General features: G+C 41.4%; 2 protein-coding genes across 2 annotated transcripts; both read left to right on the top strand.

The window, feature by feature from the left end:
* Positions 1-999: 999 nt before the first annotated feature.
* On the top strand, positions 1,000-6,723 carry LOC110955712 (dynein regulatory complex subunit 4-like). Its single transcript, XM_022200817.2, has 11 exons — positions 1,000-1,142; positions 1,436-1,531; positions 2,375-2,572; positions 4,431-4,631; positions 4,735-4,789; positions 4,877-5,079; positions 5,419-5,574; positions 5,762-5,851; positions 5,984-6,193; positions 6,276-6,341; positions 6,467-6,723. Exons 1-11 carry the CDS (start codon positions 1,032-1,034, stop codon positions 6,548-6,550), a joined length of 1,470 nt encoding a protein of 489 aa, XP_022056509.1. The 5' UTR covers positions 1,000-1,031; the 3' UTR covers positions 6,551-6,723.
* Positions 6,724-9,627: 2,904 nt separating this feature from the next.
* atxn1l (ataxin 1-like) lies at positions 9,628-21,291 on the top strand. Its single transcript, XM_022200816.2, has 3 exons — positions 9,628-9,746; positions 11,727-12,898; positions 13,808-21,291. The coding sequence occupies exons 2-3, from the start codon at positions 11,849-11,851 to the stop codon at positions 15,248-15,250; spliced, it is 2,493 nt and encodes an 830-aa protein (XP_022056508.2). The 5' UTR covers positions 9,628-9,746; positions 11,727-11,848; the 3' UTR covers positions 15,251-21,291.
* The last annotated feature ends 3,768 nt before the right edge of the window (positions 21,292-25,059 follow it).

Genomic DNA, 25,059 nt, shown 5'->3' with positions numbered 1-25,059 from the left:
AAGTAGCTGTATAACATTACTGCCCAATAAGGAGATCTCTTTCCTGTACGCCTCCAGCTCCCCCTGCTGAGTGAAACTTTGGAATGAACATTTGGTGCATTTAAACAAACTCCGTGCTATTTTGATTTGTTTCACTAATATTACTTTTTGTGTGATTTATGATTGGGGGCATAAAAGTAGTAAGATTACTGGAGGATTTTCATTTCAGATATTTTCTTGGATAATACTGACCTTAGAATCATTTTACTGTTTTGAAGATTTTTTTTTAAAGAGAGGCAAGACATTATAATATTCCTACAATTACAAAATAGGCCTCTTTGAGAATATGCATGCAGACGTTTACTTTAATGTTAATATTCGAGTCCTGTGAAGACTTACCCTTTTTTTTTTTTTTAAAAAGGCAAAAACTATTTCTGTAGTGTGTGACTTTATAGGGAAGGTTTCATACCCACTTAGATGGGTAAGAAGCCCCCCACAGACATCAATGATTTCAATAGTCTAGCCTCACTAACATAAGATTTCAGAAAAATCATGTAACACTGCAACATAAGAGCTAACCAGTGGTAAAAGAAAATGTATTATTCTCTTTGTGAAAGACCAACTCGCTGATTTTAAGTTAAGCTTATGATGCAATGCTATATTAGCTTGCTGTAGCATTCTTCAAATCATTTTTAAAAAATCATAAATGCTTTCTAGATGTGTTATCTAACACACTGCAAAGTCAGAACAACATCAATATATGAAAAAATAGTTCATCTTTGGCATAAATAACACATTTGTATTACTCAGAGTGACTTGTGGCATATTTGTTCACTTAAGCATTTTTTTTTTTTAAAGTCAGATATATTTTAAATACTTGTGTTTTTCATCGTAGTTATATGTAGGTTGAGGTTGGACCCATAGACATGTGGTTGGACCAACTAAATATAAAAATAGCTGAACTTCCTCTTCCTCTCTGTGTTTTGATTGGACAGCTTGTTCCTGCCGCCCCGCTTCCTCCTGGTGGTCTGTTGATGTTGCTATAGTAACGGATGTTTGCAGCTGTGAGCTTGAGACTGAAGCGACTTTCTGAGTTTTACTACTGTGTTGTCTTCTCCAAACATTGCCCGTTTCTCTGCGTTACTTTCGCAGTATATACTATGGTGAGCAGAGCGTTATTTACATTATTTAATTACAACCAAGCGGCTTCACAGAGCGCTTACTACAGTAAATACTAACGCTAGCTGTTAGCTACCTAGCAGCTAATGCCTGGATAAGTGAGTGAGTTAATTTTTTTTCGGCTACTTGTCATTGACGTTGTCCCTGTATATGCAGTGATAAAGGCTGCTCGCAGAATTTGTTGTAGCTTGAAGCTGTAGTTTGGCCTGTAAATAAACACATGGTTGCCATATAAGCAGCAATTTTAAACTTATACGTTTATGTTGACTTTTTCCAGCCACCCAAAAAGAAAAGTACAAGTAAAAAGCCTGCAAAGGCAAGGACACCTACACTGATAGATGGCCTTACCAAGGAGGAGATGTCCAAGGAGCAGGTCAGAGCTGAAGTGTGATGTGTGTGCTTGTTTTATGTCGGGAGGAAAGAAATGTTTCCTGCTCATAGTGGTCTCTATGTTAAATGGGTATCCTAACAAATTAGTATTGCACCTACAGCTGATGGACAAGTTTAAAGAACAATAAAAGTCACTGAGAACAAAAATAAAACACAGAATGTTATATTTTATTGATCTCCAACCTGTTCTTGTTTTTCTCCTGCCATCTCTGGCACTGTGTTGTTTGACAAATCACACATTTTAAGGTGGCTTTTTATTGTCTCCAGTCAAATGAGTGTCTATGTGCTGGTCACTCTATCTGATCACTGTCCTTTAAGCCACACTTGATTTGTGTTGGGATTAATTCAGTGGTGTCACCAGTTGAACAACTCTTAAACTTTTATATGCAGAAGTGGCTAAATTAACCCATTTTCTAACTAAAATAATGTTTTTTAACTTTAAGTCAGAAAAAATGAGTGTATATTTTGTGACTGCGTAGGTCTTTATATGGGTCACGCCTTCGAAACACTAAATACGACCAGTGACAGGGACATCTTTTCATTAGAACCTCCAGCTGGCTGTTAAATTACCCAACAAGTTTCATAATGCAGATAGCCACCACAGCATCATCGTCTTTGATCATTTTTTCCTCCTGGTCACAGAAGCTCATATATGTCTTATCTGATGGGCTGAGTAGAGAAGTAAATTAACTCAAGCTTGTTCAACAGAGTGCCTCTTCAGGCAAAATGTGGCAATAAGCTACAATACTCAGTAAATAAAGGTTGCTGGACATGAACATTGTCTGGCTCTGATGTGCTCACACTACAGTATATTTCTGTATTTTAGCTGGAAGAGCACATTGTGCACCTTCGAGAGGAGCTGGATAGAGAGAGGGAAGAGAGGAACTACTTTCAGCTGGAGAGGGATCATATCCACAGCTTTTGGGAAATCACAGAGAGAAACCTCGCAGAGGTCAAGGCTGAATTGAAGAACTTGGAGAAGGAGACAGAAGAAGCTGAAGGCCGTCACAGAGTAGAGATCAAAGTAAGGTTAACACACAGATAAACTGTAGCTACACAGTCACATTCAGCAGCTGGATGTTCTGAAAGTCGGTATTTAAAGACAGAATATTACAGAACGGGTAACAAGGCTCTTCCAGTTCAATGGCTGATCACATGTAGGCAGCAGATGCTAGTTTTTTTTTAGTTATCCACAGAATCACAGAGACATTTATGTGTCATTCATTTCTCTAGTGATGTGTATAGGATGTTCGCTCAAAATCTTGCTATCACATTAAATTTACTGGAGAATAGCACTTGGGTCAATATATATTTGCGGGACCTTTTGTATCAGCATAGTTGACATTTTTACTGTTTTCAGGCCTAAAATCAACATGGCTGCCTATAACCAAACACAACGTGGCATTTTTACAGAAAGATTCTTCTAAATATTATATGTACAACTCAGTAAAATTGAAATTAAAAGATATTTATAAAGATATTGTAGTAAACCTGTTGACATGCGATAAATCCACGCTTGACTCACACGCTACTTTATATTAAATAACTCAGAAAGCCTTAAGTCTTGTCAGTCTTTTCTTCAGGAGAAAATGACATCATGTGGAGCAGGTCATGTGATCTGGAATTAACACACTTCCTTGAGAGGTGTTTTTGTAACGGGTAACTTAGTTGAAAGGTATTTCTCGGACACAGATACAACTTGTTATTTTCCATATAAAATTTGATATATTACCCAAAAAGAAATATCAGTCATGATTATCCCAACTTAATAAAAAGAACACAATCAAAACAAGTTTTGAACAAGCTCACTTTATTATTGTTTAGCTAATTAGATGGTGGTTGTTATTAAATCTGGATGGTTATTTAGTTCACATTTTAGTGATATACAGTCAGTTTTTTATTTATAAGTGATTGTTTCCATAATAAATAATTATGGAATTTGTAAAGACATGATCATAATGAACATTTTTTAAATAAAAAATATGCAAGATATATCCCATGGACTTAAGTCCCTCAATTATATATTGACCCACATAGTTTGCCATCATTCCTATATATCATTTGTAATAGATCAGTTTTAAAATATTATTTAATAACTGCACCAACTAAAACATACTGAAAGTGTAAATCAATAAATGTGACTATTTAATTCCTAGACACCATTTTATGGTATGTATGTTAGACTGTAACAGAAAATTTGGGGTTATATTTCCCAATATTTAGATTAGATTATTTTTTACAGATTTTAAGAATGACAGCACCTTGGGAATAAACCTCTTATTGCTCTTCCTCCTTCCTTGTCAATCTAGCATTTTCCTGTGAAGTTGGTGTTTTGAATATATGCTGGTCCTTTTAGTGAGCTTTTCTCAGGTTCTGGATTAAATCAAATGCAAGTAACCAATAACTGTTGCAATCAGATAAAGGCATGAAGGTGTGCAGAATTTATTTTCTATCGTAGTGAAGTAAAATAGAAGTTTCCGGTCAGTCTTCTTAGAATTGTGAGTTGTTGAAAGTTTGCCACCTCATCACTGTGTTGACTTGCTTGGTGTCTGGTATTCTCAGTGAAAATTAGTTTATTTATTTTCTAAAATGGGACAGAATGAATAAAAGTTTGTTATGCTAGAGGCCTCACTTGAGTGTACGATGATTATACGGACGAAATGGAGATATTGGGTCGGGTCACCCTACAGAGTATCTGTTCTTTGCTTGAGTGAGCATAGGATTTAAAGGTACATTCTGTCAGGGCAGGAGATGGTGGATTTATGACGGATGTTACTCTCTGCAGTACGTTGTGACTGTTTATGAATATTAGGCTTCCTGATGAATTCTCAAGCAAGCCAAAAAAACCCTTATGTTGCACATTTATATATTTTTCCCACCAGGTGTACAAGCAGAAGATGAAGCACCTGCTGTGTGAGCACCAGAACACGATCGCTGAGCTGAAAGCAGGTGGTTTAGTCTCCACTGAAATGATGCAGAAAGAGCAGGAAGAACTAGACACGGAGCTTCATAAGAAAATGAAGGCCATCATGGTCGACATACAGGAACTTGACAATGACACCCTCATCAGGAAGCTTGAACTGGTTTGTACACACCATGAATGTATGTTAATGTTTCTCTTTGGCCTCATATTTCAACAAGTAAACATCAACATTACAAACACCAGCTTGGCCATTATCTCAACAGAAACATGATGCAGAAATGACAACAATCAGGAACGAATGGGAAAAAAAAGTCACGGGTAAATAACTCCTATTTTGAGTAGAATTAACGCCTCATGCTGTCATACACTAATGAGAACCATCATTTTATGTCACTATTTGAGTAGAAATTACAGCCAACAATGGGAAAAGGATGCAGCTGCAGCGACAGGAGCTGGACTACATGGGGAAAAATGCAACCAATGAGATGGAACACCAGTGGAACAGTCGTATCGCTGCTCTTAAAGAGGATCATGACCAAATTTTCAGAGATGCTCAACCAATTATTAATCAAATGGAGGAGGATTTTAATGCAGTCTCTGTACTCAAGGTAGAAGTGCAAACACATTCAGCATTCTGGTTGAACTAACATACAAGTTTCAAATGCTTTGTGTAGGCCTGCAGCTCCTTACTGTTGATTGTTTAGATTTAAAAAAAAAAGTTTGATCTTCAAAATTATGATAATGGGCATCACATTTTTCCTAAGAATTTGCTGATGTCTTTGAATTTCCTGTTTTGATTGATAATCATTTGGATATCTTGTTTAAAATGCCAGAACAGCCTTCAAATATGAGATTTCAATGTGTTGACAAATTTTGTTGCTTAGCTATTTGTTGCAGAATTAGCTTTGAACCTGAATTTTATTTTTCATGTGGTGTGTCTCTTCAAGGCAGAAATTGCCAGCAAAACCGAGAAACAGAAGATGATGGAAAACGACCTGAAACTTGTTACACTAGACAACTTACACCTGGCTAAGAATATCTCAAAAGTCGAGGTGGATAATGCTGTAGTTGAGAAGAAAGTTAAATACTACTCAGCAAAAAAGGTTACGTTGGTATACCTATTTGTGATCTATTATATATATATATATATAATTTTATTTTATTTTTTACATTGAGATTACTGTTGCTACAACATTTACTTGTTGCTACCAGTGTGTTGGTGTGTATGCATGTACCTTTGTTGCATACTGGTCACATGAGAAGTGTAATTTGTTACTCTGTTTTTAACAGGATCCCAGTAATACCATTGAAAAACTCAAAAAAAAGGAGCTGGAAAATTTGAAGCGGGAACATGAGGTACTGGGAGAGAAATTCACGAAGGTAAAAGCTAAGGCTGAGCTGCACAGTGTCACGAGAGCTTGATTCATTGGTAGTAAGACTAATATTTTGTGTAATTGTGCGTATTTAATGTTTTTGTGAACGTTGTTGTGCACCATGTGCTCCTGTGCACAGCTTCAGATGGAAAGGGACGAACTGTACAAGACATTCCCTCAGAATATTCAGAAGATGCAGCATAAAGCACATCAAGCAACCATGCTGCTGGAAAAGAAGCTGCAGGCCCTGACAGATAGTGTGGAAGATGTGGAGGCTCGGCTCTGCTCTGTGCTTTCAGCCTCTAACATAGACCAGACTGCCCTCAGTGGGGTCATAAACAAAGTTGAGGTAGTGTTACTTATCTAACGTATCTAACTGAGTGTGTATTTTATTCATATTTGACCGTAAAAGAAGCTATTGTTGCTTGCAGGAAAATCTTATCTCCAGAAATACTGCCATCAAGACCTTACAGCACAAGAAAAATCTGATTGCCAAGGTTAGTAGTTTGTTTACTTCAGGAAAATTGGCCACACATTTGTTTTTGACAGCATTAAATCAGTCGTGTTTGATCTGTTTCTGTGGCATTATTCATACCTAAGTGAACAAATGTGTATCCTGCAGGCTCGTAGGGATTTGCTGCTGTACATTGAAGTGAAGCAAAGGGCTCTTGGTGTTCCTGTGGAGGAGCTTTGTGTAAATCCATGACAGCAGTCTTGCTGGGAAAAAACGTCTGGAGCAGGACTTGGATCTTGGGTGTCCTCCAAAACAAGAACAACAGATATTTAAATGTTGCTTTCCTTGCGTCAGTTCTCGTCAGAATCTTACATGTTTCTGTATATCAAGTAGACATTCAGAAATAAAGAAATGTTAACATGGAATATTGTTTTCTGCTCATATTTGTGATTGGCATCTTGTAATTAGGAGAAACCAATAGTTATAGAGTTTCTGAGTAAAATGTACATCATGTTTTTGCTTCCCACTGCATTAGACATTTATTTTTGTATAAATAATGAACACAAATCCAATCATACAGCTCATGGGCTCTGATGGTAAGTACACTTTATTCTATGGCTTTATTTATAGCGGTATTTATACTGTTCATCTTTTTACCTAATGTCCTCTTTTTTCTCCACTCCTCCATCTGTGTATTCATCTTAACACTAATATATCTATAATCTGCTTGAAGGTGAGTGCCTTCCTTTGTGTATTCATACATCCATTACATCCATGGCACTACAGTACTTGTAAATGCTAACATTTTTATGAAAGCAGTACACAGTATATTTACCACAATCACCATCTTAGCTTTTTATGTAAGCATGCTTTGCCTATTAACAAAAATGTACAACTGAGACTGATGGAGATGTTATTCCTGTGGCATATATTTGATCATCATCCCAAGTATCGCATTAAATAGATTTTTGACCTTTCAAGATTATATCAGGTAAATAAATAAGTAAAGATCATCATGAAGCATCTAGTGAGCTGCACAGTGGATCAGTTGTTAGCACTGTTGCCTCACAGCTAGACCCTGGCCCTGGCCTGGGATCTTACTGTGTGGAGTGTGCATGTTCTCTCTGTGACTTTTCACCAGGTTGTCCGGCTCCCTCCCACAGTCCAAAAACATGCTGAAGTTAATTGGTGATTGTAAATTGTCCACAGGTGTGAATGTGCTTGTTTGTCTCTATATGTAGCCCTGTGATAGACAGAAACCAGCTGAATAAGCTGATCAAGAAAAAGGTGAGCGCCACAACTGGTGTTGAGTTGGAATCAGTCCAACAAGTGGCTGGGGTGGAAACTGAACTCTGTTGTGAGCAATGCTTCTCTCCACTACACAGTCTGGAGGTGTTTAGGTAGAGCACCTTCAGCCACAGACTCATCTCCCCTCAGTGCAGGTCTGAGCACAGCAGCAAGTCCTTCCTGCCAGCTGTAATTTGGCTTTTCAGAAGTCTGAATCTGTGAGTCTCTTTGCAACTTTAGCGAACTGTTTCATTCCATATGTTCAGAGTTTCATTCTACACTGCTCAAAAAAATTAAAGGAACACTTTGAAAACACATTTCAATGTGGGGGAAAAACAAACTGGATATTTACATTGATATGGACTGGATAATGTGTTAGGAATGAAAAGATGCCACATTGTTTGATGGAAATGAAAATTATCAACCCCCAGGAGGGCTAAATTCAAGACATTCCAAAATCAAAGTGAAAAACTGATGTGGCAGACTGGTCCATTTTCTGAAATTCATTGGCAGCAACTCAAAACGGTACTCAGTAGTTTGCATGACCTCCATATGCTTGTATGCAGCCTGACGATATCGGGACAAGCTCTGAATGAGACGATGGATGGTGTCCTGGGGTATCTTCTCCCAGATCTGAACCAGAGCATCACTGAGCTCCTGGACAGTCTGAGGAGCAACCTAGTGGTGTTGGACGGAACAAAACATAATGTTCCAAAGGCGTTCTATTGGATTTAGGTCAGGTGAGTATTGGGGCCAGTCAATGCTGTCAATTCCTTCATCCTTCAGGAAGTGCCTGCATCCTCTTGCTACATGAGGCCAGGCATTGTCGTGCACCACAAGGAACCCAGGACCATTGCACCAGTGTAGGGTCTGACAATGGATCCAAGGATTTCATCCTGATACCTAATGGCAGTCAGAGTGCCGTTGTCTAGCCTGTAGAGGTCTGTGCATCCCTCCATGGATATGCCTCCTCAGACCATCACTGACTCACCACCAAACCAGTCATGCTAAACCATGTTACAGGCAGCATAACATTCTCCATGGCTTCTCCAGACCTTTCCATGTCTGTGACATGCGCTCACGATGAACCTGCTCTCATCTGTGAAAAGCAAAGGGCACCATTGGCAGACCTGCCAATTCCTGTGTTCTATGGCAAATGCTAATCAAGCTCCACGCCGTCAGGTAGTGAGCATAGGACCCACTACAGGACATTGGACCCTCAGACCTTCCTCATGAAGTCTGTTTCTGATTGTTTGGTCAGAGACATTCACACCAGTGGCCTACTAGAGGCCATTTTGTAGGGCTCTGGCAGTGCTCATCCTGGTCCTCCATGCACAAAGGAGCAGATATATGTCCTGCTGATGGGTTGAGGACCTTCTGCAGCCCTGTCCAGCTCTCCTCGAGTAACTGCCTATCTCCTGGAACCTCCTCCATGCTCTTGAGACTGTGCTGGGCAACACAGCAAACCTTCTGGTAATGGCACGTATTGATGTGCCATTGTGGAGGAGTTGGACTGCCTCTTCAACCTCTGTAGGGTCCAGGTATGGCCTCATGCTACCAGTAGTGGCAGTGACCCTAGCCAAACGCAAAACTATTGAAAAACAGTCAGAAAACACAAGAAGGGAATAAAATGTCAGTGGTCTTCATGTGTAAAACCAATCCTGTTTTGAGGGGTGTCTCATTGTTACCCCTCTAGTGGACCTGTTGTTAATTTCATGAACACCAAAGCAGCTGAAACTGACCAAAAACCCCCTCTTTTACTTACTTGACCAGATCAGTATCCCACGTTTGACCGATTTGATGCAATACTTAGATTAAAAAGTGTTCCTTTAATTTTTTTGAGCAGTGTATATATTCCAAGTTTCGTTTCATATATTAAGAATTATGCAGAGGTGGGATGTATACGGTGTAAGGCAGAAATACTCACGTAAACCTCGAAATTATACTAAAGTGCAATACTTGAGTAAACGTGCATGGTTCCTGATCCTGCTTGACGTGCGAGCGTGGAAAAACAGGAAATTGAATAAACGTAGTGACGTCATTGGTGAGCGCCTCTGCTGGCCTTCGAGATGGGCTTGACTCCTTAGCCTTGATTTCTTCAATTGTCCCTCCGCATATCAACTTTTATTACAGAAACGCCCGTTCGCGATGACATTTGGAGGTACGTGTACAGGTAGAGACGAAGCAGATGCATCAAATAGAGACTTTCTGCGCGCTGCCATGTTAGTTGTGAGCAGATGTGAGTCGTGCAGGACTGAAGTCAGTTCATGTAGCTACATGTAGCTGTGTTAGCTGTGTAGCTAACTAGCCTGAACCTCTGGGCTGCTGACCAGTGATAAATTATAGCGATAACCAAATGGCCTCATTTAACATTAGTTACCATCTTAACTCGCCTTCTGCATTTAGTGTTGGTGTACGAGGTGTCATACTTTCACTTCTTTGTCTTGACTCCAAGTAGCTAGCTAACTTTAGCCAAGTCAGCCACCAGCTAACGGTAAACATAGTTACTCTGAAGTGTAGCGGTAACAGGAAGAAAACTCTGACATATAACTACGTTTATCGAGCAGATGTTCTATCTTGTGCTGTTCAGCGTTTTGTCCCAGAGTGCTTGTTTTCACGGTTTTCTGAGCAGATATGCTTAGAGAACAGGAACCTTCCCACAGAGTAGTAGTAAAGAAAAAGGAGCACTTCCAAGTTGAAATTACTACAGTTGAGTTAATCTGCTTCCTTGAAGTATCCAGATATCCCAGTTAGGGCAGCTCATTTTATCTGCAGGGTTCTGTTTATCTGAGTTGAGTCTAGCTGGGTTTGGGTATTACACTCAGTCTAATCATTATAGCATCATAACATCAATCTAAACACCCTCCTGTATTTCTTGTTAATGCATTTAATCCTATTGTCAGAGCTTGCGTAATTTGCACTAAACTTTTGGGTTATTTTAAACATGCTGTTGTACACACATCTATAACTGTACATAGTAGTGAAGCACTGTTTTCCATTCTTTAACCTGTTGCCCTTGTTTAAATGCATGTATTTTTTTTGTTTTTGTTTAAGAGCAAAAGAAACCCCTTAAGTCAAATTATTTGATTCAGATTTTGACATAGTTTCAATGAAAACTTAGACCAAGCTAACAAAGACTATGAATGATATGCTGTTTGTGAGGGAGACAATTATTGTAAGGGAATAGAGAGCAAATGGACATTAAGGGGATATAACATGTAAATTAAAGATGGGAATTGCAACTTGTGATACTATGCCATAATGCTGGCTTGGTATTGTATATATTGTGATTATTTAGTGTGTAGTGCAGGGTAGCAAGTTTTGAAAAAGCAGCAACCGTATACATTTTGTCATTGATATTGTGTTATATGGTGTGTTCAGTTTTTCAGTTTTATGGACAGCTGTGAATAAATCATGTGTATCAAAGTGCGATAGGTATTCTTGATTAGAAAATCACAGAAGAGACGATCATTTTAGACCAGTCTGATGGTTTGTTTTTGCAGCTGTGAAACAACTTTGTCAAAGAGACCAGCGACGGCAACATTCTGTCAGTTTCAGTCTTCACAACAGCATATCTGTATAGCAGTACCTTAAGTGCTTTCTGTCTGTGTTTCTAGGTAACTTCAACTTGCATCACCATACTAATCTGTAGCATCGAATGTTCTGCCTGCGCCCCATTATCATTCTGCTCTAGGGGGAGCAAACGCTCTGTTTTGTTTATATTTCTCTGAACCAACAACAGTTGTATTGGGCATAGCTAAGTGAAGGGTGCAGTAACAGTGTTTCCTCGTACTAGTGATGTAGGGAATGGTTTTGATGTGTTGGCTTTTCACCAGAAATCAGTACTAGATTACTAGCCAAGATGTGGTTGTTATTTCCTGTGGTGATGGGGATTTTAAAAATGGGAACACACAGATATCAGAAAAGGAGAAGAAAGCTACATAAAATATGCAGCCATTGGTAGGCTTATACCCACAGTCTGTATCCACTGAGTCAGACAACGGGTAACCTAATACAATATGCATAAATACTGCTCTCACAAATCAAAGTCTGAAGTTTTTTTTCCCATGTAATTTGATGTATATATTGATAATTTAGTCAGTGATATGATGAGGCGGTATATCTTTCTTTTTTTTTTCAGGTGCATTGGCAGATGAGGTCAGCCAGGTGATTTCAGAACCGGTTCCTGTGCAGGCTGACCGGCTTGCAAGCTTCAGTTCCTGTGCAGTACAGTAAAGCAGTGTGCTTGGTCAGTGGATTGCAATGAAACCAGCTCAGGAGCGCAACCAGGAGTGCCTGCCTCCAAAGAAGAGGGACCTTCCGATTAGTAACAGCAGTGGAGCTGGAGGGACAGGGGGAGGTGGGGCTGCAGCAGGAGGTGGGGGCATTGCTGGTGGTAGTATTGGAGAAGATGAAGTGGTTTCCACCCAGAACTCTGCACCCAACAGTGACACTCAGGGAGCGACCCCATCAGCAGAGTGGCTGCGACCGCAACCAGGGCTTCATTATGGAGTGGAAAATTCAGACGGCATACCAGCAGTGCCCGTTGACCAATACAGTATGCTCTACAAAGTGGCCCTTCCATCTGTTACCTACGCACCCACCAGTCTTCACCCAGTGTTAAGTCACATCTCTCCAGCCTATACCGTACACTCTCCTCTCCTGCAGCATCCAGGCCTTCCCTATCCTCCTCTTGGTTATGCACAGATCCCTCATTCCTCTCTGCAGTTTGTTAGCTCCCCTTATGCAGCGTTACCCTATGCTCTACCCCCTGGCTTTGTCCCGGGATCATTAATCTCTCCCTCAGGCACCATCCCTCAGCCTCATGCTGTGTCCCACCTGGTTCCTTATCCATCTGTCATACAGGAAGGTGTTGTTTCCCCACCTCCCCAGACCCAGGTAGCTGCTCATACCTTTGCCAAAGTTGCAGCCTCAAGTGGTGTCCCACTGATGCTGCCTTCAGAGCAAGCTACCCAGCAGCACCTCAGTACTGTTGGAGTCCTGCCTGCAGCAGAGCTCAGCTCTCGAGGGATGCCAGTCTTCTACCATCCTCAGGGTGCCAGGGCTACTGCCACCAGAGACTCTCACAGTTCCCAGCAGGAGAACGAACCAGAGATGAATGGAGGGGATAAAGAGCAGGGAGCCAGGGAGGTTGTACCAGAGTCTGCCTACACTGCCAGAAATGCACGTCTGCCGCAGGTAGCATCCAGCTCTGCAGCACAGGAACATAGCCAAGACAAAGTCCTGCAGAACCGAAGGCTAGAAGAGAGAAGCTCACCTGGTCAGCGCAGCACTCCAGACAGTGACCTAGAGGTAAGACACACTGTGATGGCTTCCTCATTTTAATCTGTGTTACTGTAGCTGTAAACTGGTAATATCAACGTGCATGTTAATGCAAACTCATTTTACATGTTAGGGTGTTAAGAATATCTTCAGTTAGCCACCTAATGCACACGTGGCAGGTGACATTCGGTTTTTGTTCTCCCTTTTTCTTCGTCTTCAGTCATGGAATGTGTCCATGTCCAATTCAATAGAGTGGTCAACTGGTACAATTTAAAATAATTGAAATGCATTTCAACACCATGAACATGTCAGTAGTCTGCTTCATGGTTTCATGTCTACACTATGTCTGATTCCTGTTTGTACATCTCACCTCAGTACTTGGATAAGGCTCCATAGCATGTGTTAATTTTAGACTCTATTTCCTTCCTTTGTTGTGCGCTGTGGGTCTGCTGGTAATTGAGCAATCTCTCACAGCCAAAAAATTGCCACTTTGTGCCAAGAAAGCGCTTTTTGTGGTTACATGGAGATGCTGATTGAGCTAATTTTCTGATGGCTTGCAGAGGAATAAAGCTTTTCGGTTCCTTAAATAAATTAGTTTCTGTTGACTTTTGATAGCTGGCTTCTTTGTTAATGAATTACTCATTTGAATCAACCATTTCACTGCCAAATTGGGAAGTCCAGCAAATTCTGTCATGTCTCCCTTTCCTGATGTCAGTATTGAAACAACTTTCTGTTTGTAAATTGGTAGAAAATGTGTCCTGGAGAGTATAACGTTTATGAGATTAGATACTTCAAAAGTTTTTTTTTTTCACTGAGCCACAGAGATATTTTGTAGTTACACACTGTAATTCACGCTGCTGTGGGATTCTGCTTTAAATTGTTCTTCAAAATCAAAAGTCATCTAGGTAACACTTGAATAATTTTGTTTTTAACTTCCAGGTGCAGCAGGTGGTTGGACGTTTGACTTCCTCCAGCCAAGGAGGTAGTGGAGTGCGGAAAGAAGTCTCCTTTGCTCCCTTGAACCTCTCTCAGGGCGGCCAGAGAGCCAGAGATGTCCATGGAGAGAGCAAAGGTATATTTTCTGCCCGCACTGGGTACATGGCCCAGCCAGCGAGTTACAGTGATCACAGAGTAAGTAGTTTGCCGCAACAAACAGGACAACCAGGCCATGCAGTCATGCTGGCCAATGGGCAGCCGGTTCTTATTCCTCTGGAGTATTCCCCGCACCAACCACCACAGCAACACTACCCAGGACAGGCTAATGATGCCTCAGCCAGCCATGCTTCTACCACCATGGCCTCCTCTAGCTCAAGCTTTAAAGCCTCCGATTCTTCAGCCAGAGTGTGCCTCCCTGAAAGGGCAGAGCCAACCACAGCTCAGCAGCAGCTTCCCCTGCAGCCTCCGGTCCAGCCTACAACAGAGGTGACTCAGGCCTTAGCTTCAAGCCTCACTCCTGCCTCGACTCCCTGCAACCCATCGCACTTCATGAAAGGGGCAATTATTCAGCTGGCTACTGGGGAACTGAAGCGTGTGGAGGACTTGCAGACTCAGGACTTTGTGCGTAGTGCCGAGGTGAGTGGGGGGCTGAAGATCGACTCCAGCTTGGTGATGGACATCCGTCCTAGCCAGCAGAGACCAGGTCTAGTGTCACTTCATTTTACTGTGGGGGAGCAGCAGAGCAAAGTGACCATAGATGTGCCCCCAGAGCACCCCTTTTTTGTGTTTGGCCAGGGATGGTCATCTTGCAGCCCTGAACGTACGGCACAACTCTACGGCTTGACCTGCCATCATCTGCAGGTTGGAGACATGTGTGTGTCCATCACCCTGCAGCAGCAGCTTCAGCCACAGCAGCAGAAACAACCACAGCACCATCATTCACAGCAGCAGCAACAACAGCAAAACCTGTCCAGGACTTTGAGTAAAACCAGTGCCACTGGACCTGGTCACCAGCTCATGGGGCCTCCTGCCCCTCAGCAGTCACGGCCTCAGTCTCATTTTAGGATGGACCGCATCCACAGAGAAAGACAGAGGGATGGAGAGAAAGAGGTGGTTGATAAGGAGGAAGCCACACATTTGGGGGTTGTTGGACACACCGAGATACCCATCAGACCTAGTAGGACCTCAGCAGATCATCCAAGAAGCCACAGCAGTTACCACTTGCACACAGAGGGCTCTGCTTTTGCAGAGGCTGGAATAGGAGCAATGCAAGCAGCACTAGGTGCCTCTCAGAGGCGGTGGTCCTCACCTGGCCTCCAAAGATACAGTATGAAGGGAGAAGAAGGGCCTCGCCCTGAGATTATCACCTCTGGCCACACAAGGCCTTCTTTCATCACCCAGGAGGTCAAACTGTCCATCGAGGGGCGCTCTAATGCAGGGAAGTAGCATCACATTTGGTAGCAACTATAGAAGAGACTGCCACGAGTAAGAATACGTTTCACAAGGAGAGAAAGAGGGGAAAAAAGTGCGAATGTAGCCTCAGAATGTTTGAGATTTTGCACACCCTAAAATATACAACAAATACACGATTGATGTCTATCTGGTGAGAAGTTATGGTTTGGTTTTCACTCAGCCAAAGGATACGAGCCTTTGGTTTTCCAGCCAGCTGAGGTCTTATGGGGATTTGAAAAGCTGAGTAGAAAGTATGTAGCTGATGAAATGCCTACCATAGTCCTTAGACACTGCATTTCTCTTCCTCCCTCCTATTGTCTCCACTTCCTCATATAACCATAGTTGGAGGTTACCATCACTTTCACTCTAGCATTCTAGCTTCTTTTTGACCAAATGGTCTCTTTGGAAGACCACAGACTACAAAAATGTGTGTGTAGCGCAGTGAAGCTACCAACTCTGCAGGTTCTGATGTATTAATACGATCACGGAGTGTGATCTTTTATCTCCTCCACTCCTAAGATAAATAGCATTTACCCAAAAAAGAATGGAACTGCTGACAGCAGCAGCTCCTGTGGTGATGTTGACGCTGTCAATATATGTTACATTATGCTTCTCCAGCAGGAGTCTGTTAACCCGTCAGCAGAGATACTCTCTCCTCTACTTACTTTTCAGTAGGTTGACCTGTAAGATTGGGATCCTCCTCTCATGCCAAATGTGGAATATCCCACTTGTCTTACAATCAAATAGTGATAAATCAATCAGTTTGTCTGTTCAGCAATCAAAGTCTTCTTTCATTAAACACCCTCGTGCCCTCTGGTTTAGGCTCGGGGCCCTAATTTATGTGGATGCATTTGCAAAAACGCAGACGACTGGAATCATAATTTCTTGTTGTCAGTGATAATAGATGTTTTTGCATTCCAGTAGTGGTGCAACGGATCACTAAACTCTCGGATCGGATCAGTCCTCGGATCAAGAGTCACGGATCGGATCATTTTTCGGATCAGCATGTCTATGACATATACACATATGTCGAAAATATTCGGAGCTCGTCTCTTCCCTTCGCCTTCGGCCCACTTCGGCTCATCCCGTCGTGTTCGGCTCATCTCGGCTCCTCCTTTCGTGTTTGTAAACACCACCCGAATGGCCAGGTTGCTGCCGACTCTGACGTCACGCTTCACTTCGTTACATAAACACAAGACAAGATGCTGAAGACCTCCGCTGTTTGGGAATTCTTCGGTTTAACTGAAGACAACACGAAGGCAAAATTTGGACCTGAGACCAGACGAACGGATCCGAATATTCGGGCCGTCTCCGCCACAAGCAGCATCCCCCACTGCCGCCGCGGCCCCCCCGGGCAGTCTCCGCCACAAGCCCCGCTCCCGCCCCCGTCGGACGTTATGGGACGGAACAAATATTTGGATATTCGTCTTTATTAATAGGGCCCGAATATTCGGAGGCCAGAAACCACTATTCGGGCCAGCCCTACTCGCCATGTCTGCTCTCTTCCTTTCTCCGCTCACCACAAGCTGCGTGCGGACGGAGCACAACTTTTTTTTTTTTTTTTCCCCCCAGAAATCGATCCGCGGGTCATGTGTGTGCCGAACCGATGACGTCGATCCGAACTGATCACGGATCAATGATGATCCGTTGCACCACTACATTCCAGTGTCATCAGTGAGACTATCATTTAGAGTTTAACTTTTTCACCATAGAGAATCATTTCCCATCTGGAGCGACGCCCTCCCCTTCCCCTCCTCGCTGTACCTCAGAGCTTTCCCAACCTCACAGATGAATTCTAATGCAATTTTAAATGGCGTCATTAATGGAGGAGACACTGGGTGGAAATCACCAAAGCCACCTGTGGGAATGAACCAGAGAGACTTTTTCCTGCCACATCACTGGCTGCACTGCCACAGGAACCCCAGGGTGGGAGGACCTTGTTGTTTGCCTCGGAGAGAATCCCTGTGTGTGAGTGAAGCAGTGACGAAGTGTTCTCCTTGTTCTAAACTTGAGTTAGTCTTCAGTCACTTACCAATATTAAAGCAATAGTTGTTTTGACAGCATGTGTTGCTCCATACTCCCCTCCTCTGGGATTTCTTTATCGTGGGCTGTCGTACATCTCTGTACATCTGAGGAGTGCGATCTGAAAGTCTCACCCTTCAGACCTGACTTTTAAAGTGGTGGACTATGTTGGTGTTTATTTTCTTTGATTTAATAATTCTGCATGAGAAGCAGCTTTCTCAAAACATCATTTTAGATTAACTCCATCTCCCTGATGATATTTAATCTTGTGGATTTACTGAAGTCCATCAGAGGTCTGACTCTTAGTTTCTTTTTGATCTATTTTGTTTCAAAGTATACAGTCCTTTGCTTTTGTACAAGGGTTTCCTTTATCCAGTGGATCTTAAGATTGTCTTGTTGCACTTCGCAGATGTCACCCACTGATTTCACACTGACCTTGAAATAGGAATCACAGTACACTAGATGTGTTTTTTTAATGAAGGGAATATGTTTGAAGTAGTGTTGTTGGTGTTTTGTGGCGAAAGAAAAAAAAAACTGACTCGCAGTTCTAACTCTGTTTACAAATTAGCCAAGATGAATGCTGCAGTTTCTTCCTTCTTCTCACATATTTTTACCTATGTCGCTGAAAAAAATCCAAAAGGGGGAAATTGAAAATAAGTGCAATTAGATCACAAATGAAATCATTCAGAGGGTAGTCAGACGACATTCCTTATGCAGACATTCCTATCAAAAAGTGTAAGTCACACAATAGCGGATTTCTTTTTTTCTGCCGCAGACCTTTGGACTCTCTGGCAAAACATTGAAACACTTTTGAGTATTTCATGCATTTTCTATCGTATCTCCTCTCGCTGGATGTGCTCAGACAGGTATACCAGTTAGTTACACGGTTGTCAGTTTTGTGTCCTGTACTTGCAAACCTTTGAACCAGCTCGTCCATCACAGACGGACACTGCTGTGTGTTTGTGTCCCTTAACTCCTGGTGGTTCATTGAGTGTACAGCCTGACCTTCTGTCAGCAGGTGGCAAGGACGCGAGACTAGACTGTCATCTTCTCTCAGCGTGAACAGCTTTAAAGCATAGGTTCACAGTTTTTAAGCTTGCCTTTAAACAACTCTTTTGTGCACATAAAGAACAGCAATGATTTAACCGTTCCTCCTGTCCTTAGTGGCTTCGTAAATATTCCTTCTTGATGCTACTGAAGCTGTCTTTCTGTGCAGTGATGCATAATTCAGGAGACACAGTGAGACAAATCAACTGAGTAGCTCTCAAAGTTGTAGTTATTGTTAATTCATTGAACGTTTTGATTCCTCCTGCTGCTCAGCATCAAAATCATGTGCAGGGGTAAACAACTTCACATTATAATAAGCACCATATTAGCTTAAATTTAGAATGCATTTATTCGCAGGCAGAAACTCTATTTTGTTCCCCATCGATCACCGAAACTGTAATCTGCAAGGAATCTTCTTATGACCTGTGTGGACAGGAGAAATTATGACAGCTCAAACCTCTTAACAGTCACAAGGACCTGTTGAATTGAGTGCAAAATAGATTAGCATTGTCTAAAGATATAGTTAAAAATATTCCAAGATTGTTCTCAGTTCAAATGTTCAGTTCATTTTATGTACGTTAAGACTCAGAGGTCTGGAATTTCTTCTGTTATAATCGACGTCATTTTGGCAAATAGTTGCATCATAATTCCATGAAAAAGTGTGGATGTTAAGAGGTCAATAACTCGTTCAGTGTGCATATGGATATGTTTGTGCATGGAAAAATGTGACCCTATACTTACGATGTTTTTTTACTACAGTTAACACATCTCACTATCAGACGCTCACCTTTTTTTTTTCTTTTTTCATGCTGTAAGCAATATACATACTATACTAGCTAAAAACATTTCACGTAGTCTGGGCATGTTCTATGCAGTAAACTCAGTATTGAACCCTCCTTTGTCTTAAGTACGGCTTTCTGAAGCAGCAGGGCAGGTTGGCTGATGCAGTCATTTAATGCCGATGTCTGGTTATAGGACTATTTCCCTTTTTATAGGATTTCAAAGCAGTATTTTTGCTTTGCCGCTTTCTATTTTGCGCTCAGTGATCCTTTTCTTTCCAAGTATAGCACAGTGCTGAGTGACAGATCAGTGGACTTTCATTGTTTTCTTACGATGCCACACGGTTGAAGCCAAATCGCTCGAGACGTTTGTCCAGCGTTGTTTCGGCACGATTGCCAAACCACTTCGACGTTGTACTTTAGGTCAAGATACGTTTGACGGGATTTAAATGGTGCCAGCAGTGCCACCTGTGACTTTACCTCCTGTTAATTCTCACAGCGAGACCTTGCTCTGCTACCACGAGCCTTTCTGTTCATGCCCTCTGCTTTGAAAAGCGTTTAACAGGAAACGCATAAACAAAGATGTCTGATCATTTTTATCCACATCACTGATAGTCTGTTGCTGTAAGTAATTGCACTAAATGCCCTCCTTTACAGTGTTTTTAAGATGAAATCTGTTGGTGAATTGAAGCGTTTTCAAAAATGTAAAGCACACAGAATCATGGAGAAATCACAGGTTGTGTGTTTCTGTAGATAGATGTTTTGTTTTTTTTCTTTTTTTTGTACAGATAGCTTTGATGATGCTTGTCGATAATGCCTTAAATTCCGCTTTGTACAATGTGTGAAACTGAGATAATGGAGTAATGCTTCTGGTAGACTCGGTGTTCCCTTTTCAGGTTGCACAAGGGCGAATCAGAAATGTCAAGCCTCGACACTCTCATCTTGTTTTTGAGCAGAAATTCAGATTTAGACGTCTCAAAGGGGGAATCCTCTTTGGGCCCCAGACGCTTCAACAGTGAAATCTGCAACTTTTTGTTTGCTTACTGTTCTTTCCCCCCCCCTTAGTTTTCTTTTCTGTTACATTTTTATGCATTCTTTATACTTACACTTAAGATTTAATTCCGGGCTTTTCAATATGTGGAAGTGAAATAAATGGAAGGTCCTCTCTGCATTTTTTTTTTACCAGACAAAGCCAAGAGTGTCTGCAGTGGAGGGCAGTCCATTCATTCCACACACGCATAGACAAACATACACAGATCTGTTGTTTTTATTGTTGTTGCACAAGATCTGTAGTTTCTTTTTAAATCCCTAGAATTAACGGGTTGTGTTTGGCATCTCGTGCTCTGTCCCACACTGTCTGGACAACAGAAGGTGGGTTTGAATAAATGGAGACCGATGGGATGCATAAATGGAATGGCTTTCCATCGTCGGTAATGTGACGGTTTATTACGACGTTGCTAGTGGGAACTTTTGCGTGAACTCCTTCCCGTTGGTCCGGTGTCAAACCGCAAAGGTGAATTTTGAACGGTTTTGGTGTTTCTGATGTCGAATTTAAATCAGGAGAATGGTTAAAAGTTTTAAAAGAAGTCTGTGTATTTTCAGATTTGACATTGTACTTTTTATTTTTCGCACAAGGTGACACTGCTTTTCATGTGACATGTAACTTATCTAAAAAAAAACGAAACAAAAAAAACAGCATCTTTTTTTTAAACGCCTAAATCTGCAAAATATATGCAATTATGTAAATGTAACATTCAATCCTCAAGTATAATCCAGGTTGTATGAACTTTGTATAGTGAGTTTTAATATCGTATGGCCGTACCAATATGTATTGATCTTTATCAGAAGCCTTAGAGTTGTCGACCCAAAGTGCTCCCTTAGAATACCCTACACCTACCTGACTTTAACAAAGCATTAATATCTCTATTTTGTTGCATTTTTATTTGTACCCTTTTTGAATAAAATAGATTTGTACTGTATATTTGTACCTCTCTGTGAACTACTTAGGGCGGTTTTTTTGTTTTGTTTTTTTTGTTTTGCTGTTTTAATTCTATGTACTTTAAGGACACAAAGATATTGTATTTTTATTGTTACAGCTAACTTGGAGACATTGCATTTATCATGTTTGTTAAGTAAACACAATATAATATATATAAATATATATACAAATATAAATATAAACAATTATCCAACTTGTGTGCGGTGTTTTGTTTGGTTGCATTTTGTCCCCTTGTGTGTGTGTTGTCATGGTGAAATGTCCTCCTGCAGACACCAACTTATAGTACATGCTATAAAGGTTGTTTTCAGTACTTTGAGTGGAAGAATCTGAGTGTCTGTGATTAGGGACAAATTGTGATGCCTAAATGACTGAATCAGAAAATGACTGGTCTTGTACTACCAAGTGTGGTCCAAGGAAGGACGACGAGTGAACTGAGTGACGGGTTCAGGATCAGGTCTACTGATGTGTGAGATGAGCAAAGGCCTGTATGTTCTGATCAGGAGAGCTTCTGTAGCACAAACTGCTGGAAGCTCTAATGCTGCTGATAGCCGAAAGATCAGGTCTCCAAGTGCATCATGGTATCCTGTGTACAGCATTCTGTGAATCCCTGTGTGCGACTGAAAGCGCCTTTAATATGCACATAAGAACCACCAGAACCAGCTTATTGGACCATGGAGAAATGAGAACAGGTGTGATGGATCACCTTTTATGTGATATGGATGCTGTGTGTTTGCCTCGCAGCTAGATCCCCGGTTCACGTCCCGGTTAGGGCGCCTGGGATCTTTCTGCATGGAGTTTGCATGTTCTCCCTGTGCAGCGCGAGTTCTCCGGCTTCCTACCACAGTCCAAAGACATGCTGAGGTTAATTGGTAATCCTAAATTATCCGTAGGTGTGACTGTAAGCATGCTTGTTTGTTTGTCTCTAAGTTTAGCCCTGTGATAGACTGACGACCTGTCCAGGGTGTCCCCTACCTTTGCCCCAAGTCTGCTGGGATAGGCTCCAGGTGTATTGATAATGCATGGATGGATGGATGTTGTGTCATTCACACCAAGTTTGACTTATTCATCATGTCGGTTATATAGCATGTTTTTTAAAACATTTCCTTTGTGGAAAGATTTCAGAAATTCTTTCTATACTGCAATAACTTGTTTAACTTCAGATGTGTGAACTGTTTGGTACAGATAGCTTATATTCATGCTAAACTGGATTAATCTATGTAAAATTGTGCTAGTTGTGACACCCCTAGGATTGGGACAAAAGTCATGTGATGATGGTTTAGGGTAGAATCTCCATTCACGATCTGAATCACAGTTCTCCCCAGTGCTTTAGTTGAACTCATCACGTCACCAGTTTTGCATGTGATCTGCTTTCCACAAGAGTCATCCCTCAGGATTAATTCTATCTATCCATCCAGATATTTTGTATTGATGGCAGCAGGATTTTTCCTTTTTTGTTACTTTATTAATCTTGCATTGGCGTATTCTCATTTTGCATAACCCAGCTTGTTAGGGGGCTCGTGACAGAGCACAGGATCTGTAGCCCACAGCTCTAACCACTGAGCCACCACTACACCCATTATAGGCCATCTTCTACAGGCGAACCTCAAGTCCTTTCATTCATGTGGCCACTGGGATACAGACCACCTAAACATCGTTGCAGACCACATACACCCCTTCATTGCAACAGTGTTCCCTTGATAGCTGTGGTCTCTTTCAGTAGAATAATGCTCCCTCCTACACAACAAACACTGCTGAGAGATGGTTTGAGAACAGAATTTGAGGTGTTGACTTTTCCTCCACATTCCCCAGATCTCAATCGGATCAAGAATCTGTGGGACTCTGATCCTTGAAGGCTCCAACGCTTATCTTCCAGGATTTACTGCTGAATTTTGGTACCTGATACCACAGCAATAATATTGAGGTAGTTTTAATGTTATTGTTGTTAATAATTTTGGTATTTTGGAGTTTAGAATATAAAGACCATGTGTATCTGTGAGGTGTGACTGGTCAAATGATAGCTGTCTTCAGTCCGTTTAATTTAGCAGGCTTTGGGACAAAAAACTGTTCAATGCATGAGAGGTTCTAGTTTTGATTTGCCTGTAGCGTATGTTCTCAAGAGCAAGAGCAGGGAGGGGTGAGTTTATTTTCTATGCAGCTTTTATCACTCTCTGGGAAGCTTTTTGTCAGCTGGTGAGCTGCTGCCATACCACACCAGGATGCCGTATGTTAAAACGCTTTGAACAGTACACTGATAAAAGGACAGTAACAGGTGTTGAGCTAGGTGGATTTTTCTGAGGGATCTTAAGAAATAAAGCCGTCGCCGTGCTTTTTTGAGAAGGCAGTTTATATTTTGAGTCCATGTTAAATCATCTGATAGATGTAGAGTTTGTCACCCTCTCCACTGCCTCCCTGTTTACCTCCAGAGCCTGATGTTCATTTTGATTCCTCCTGAAGTCAGTTATCATCGACTTCTGTAGCTGATCAGTGTATGACTGTCACCAAGATAGTGTCACAACAGTCCGAAAACTTTACAAATATGAGGCTGGGATCAGAATGAAGGCTGAAGCTGAGACTCACTGTGTCCTGACCCACGTGAACAGACTATTTAAGTAATCATGTAAAAACACAGGACTAGTAATGACTGCTGAGGACTCATTGGTAGGAATGCCAGCATGTTAATGGACCGAGTGTTTCGTGATTTTTGACAGTTTCACATCATTTTGATGTTTTTCACTTTTCAAACAGTCATATAAACACCTGCCAAAGTACTCAAAACCTCCTTTGTGGTCGTTCCTGTGACAGTAGGTGTCTCCAGAACCTCATTTTGTTGTGATTACACCGGCAGACAGACTCACAAGGTGAAAATAACTGACTGAATGCATTTTCATGGTGGCGTGGGCACAGGGGGAATACATCAAAAATACGTTCCGTCAATTCATTGTTTTCACCTTGTGAGTCTGTCTGAGTGTGTTGTTATGGAAAAATGTGCCCCTGAACACACCATCTGAAGCAAGAACTACCACAAAGGTGATTCATGTCCGTCTGAGAAACGCTGAAATTGATGTGAAACATCCCAAAAACACGAAATATGACATCCTTCAACATGTCCTGACTCCTAAGTACTCAGTAGCTTTTACTATATTATTACCGCATTTCTCGGTACTCCAGCATTGGACCACACCTATCTTCATTTTAAACCCCACCTACACACCTGTAAAGTTTCACGACTGCTTCTGACTGCCGTGTTGACAACATCTGTCCACAGCCAAACTTATAAATACCCGTCAAAGTATTCAAAACATCCTCTGACAGTCTCTGCTGCGGTAGGTGTCACAAGGACCAGATTTTACCCCGATGGCACACAAGGTGAAAAGAACACCACCAGCCGCTCTGTTGTAATAATGCAGTAATGACTGCTGGGTACTTCAGGTTGGTAAAGTCAACATGTTGACCTGTATCACAGTCTCTAGTTAGTTTTTTTTAAACTTTTGTGGCATTTACAGAAGGAGGGGTTTGAGATGTTTTACTTCAGTCAGTCACTTTTTTAAGTAACCATTTCAGAACATTGATTGCTATGGAGTCCTTTTAATGCTGTAGCTAATTAAAGGGAAGCTACTTTATGTACTGTTGGTTAGTTTCACCTGTAATATTTCACTCCTGAAGTTCATCACATTTTAAAGGTCAAATCTCTATGTATACAGTAAAATGAACAGCTGGTAAATGGAATAGTTTAAACTTGAAAGCCATGAAAGCAATAGAAGTGGGCTTTTTCTAGGTTTCACTAATTCAGATAGAAAATACTTTTAATTTGTAGTGAAGTTATTCAAAATTAATTAGTCTGATTTCGAAATTCAAGCAGACAAAAATTAAGTAGCTTAAACTATGCTGGATGAATGTAGAGTTTTGCTGAGAATTTGAGCCACTTTAACCCTCCTGTTGTCCACCAAAAAATATTG

The sequence above is a fragment of the Acanthochromis polyacanthus genome, chromosome 2 (assembly GCF_021347895.1).
Source record: "Acanthochromis polyacanthus isolate Apoly-LR-REF ecotype Palm Island chromosome 2, KAUST_Apoly_ChrSc, whole genome shotgun sequence".
In the NCBI taxonomy this organism is placed as follows: Eukaryota; Metazoa; Chordata; class Actinopteri; family Pomacentridae; genus Acanthochromis; species Acanthochromis polyacanthus.
The sequence above is the reverse complement of the archived record's forward strand: the minus strand, read 5'-3'. Positions and strand labels throughout refer to the sequence as shown.

Bases quoted from the DNA above. Each gene is read 5' to 3' on its own strand.
- LOC110955712 (XM_022200817.2), top strand. From the start codon at position 1,032: ATGTTTGCAGCTGTGAGCTTGAGACTGAAGCGACTTTCTGAGTTTTAC. The intron at 1,532-2,374 runs GTCAGAGCTGAA...TCTGTATTTTAG, and splicing joins AGGAGATGTCCAAGGAGCAG to CTGGAAGAGCACATTGTGCA. The intron at 4,632-4,734 runs GTTTGTACACAC...TTATCTCAACAG, and splicing joins TCATCAGGAAGCTTGAACTG to AAACATGATGCAGAAATGAC.
- atxn1l (XM_022200816.2), top strand. From the start codon at position 11,849: ATGAAACCAGCTCAGGAGCGCAACCAGGAGTGCCTGCCTCCAAAGAAG. The intron at 12,899-13,807 runs GTAAGACACACT...TTTAACTTCCAG, and splicing joins CTCCAGACAGTGACCTAGAG to GTGCAGCAGGTGGTTGGACG.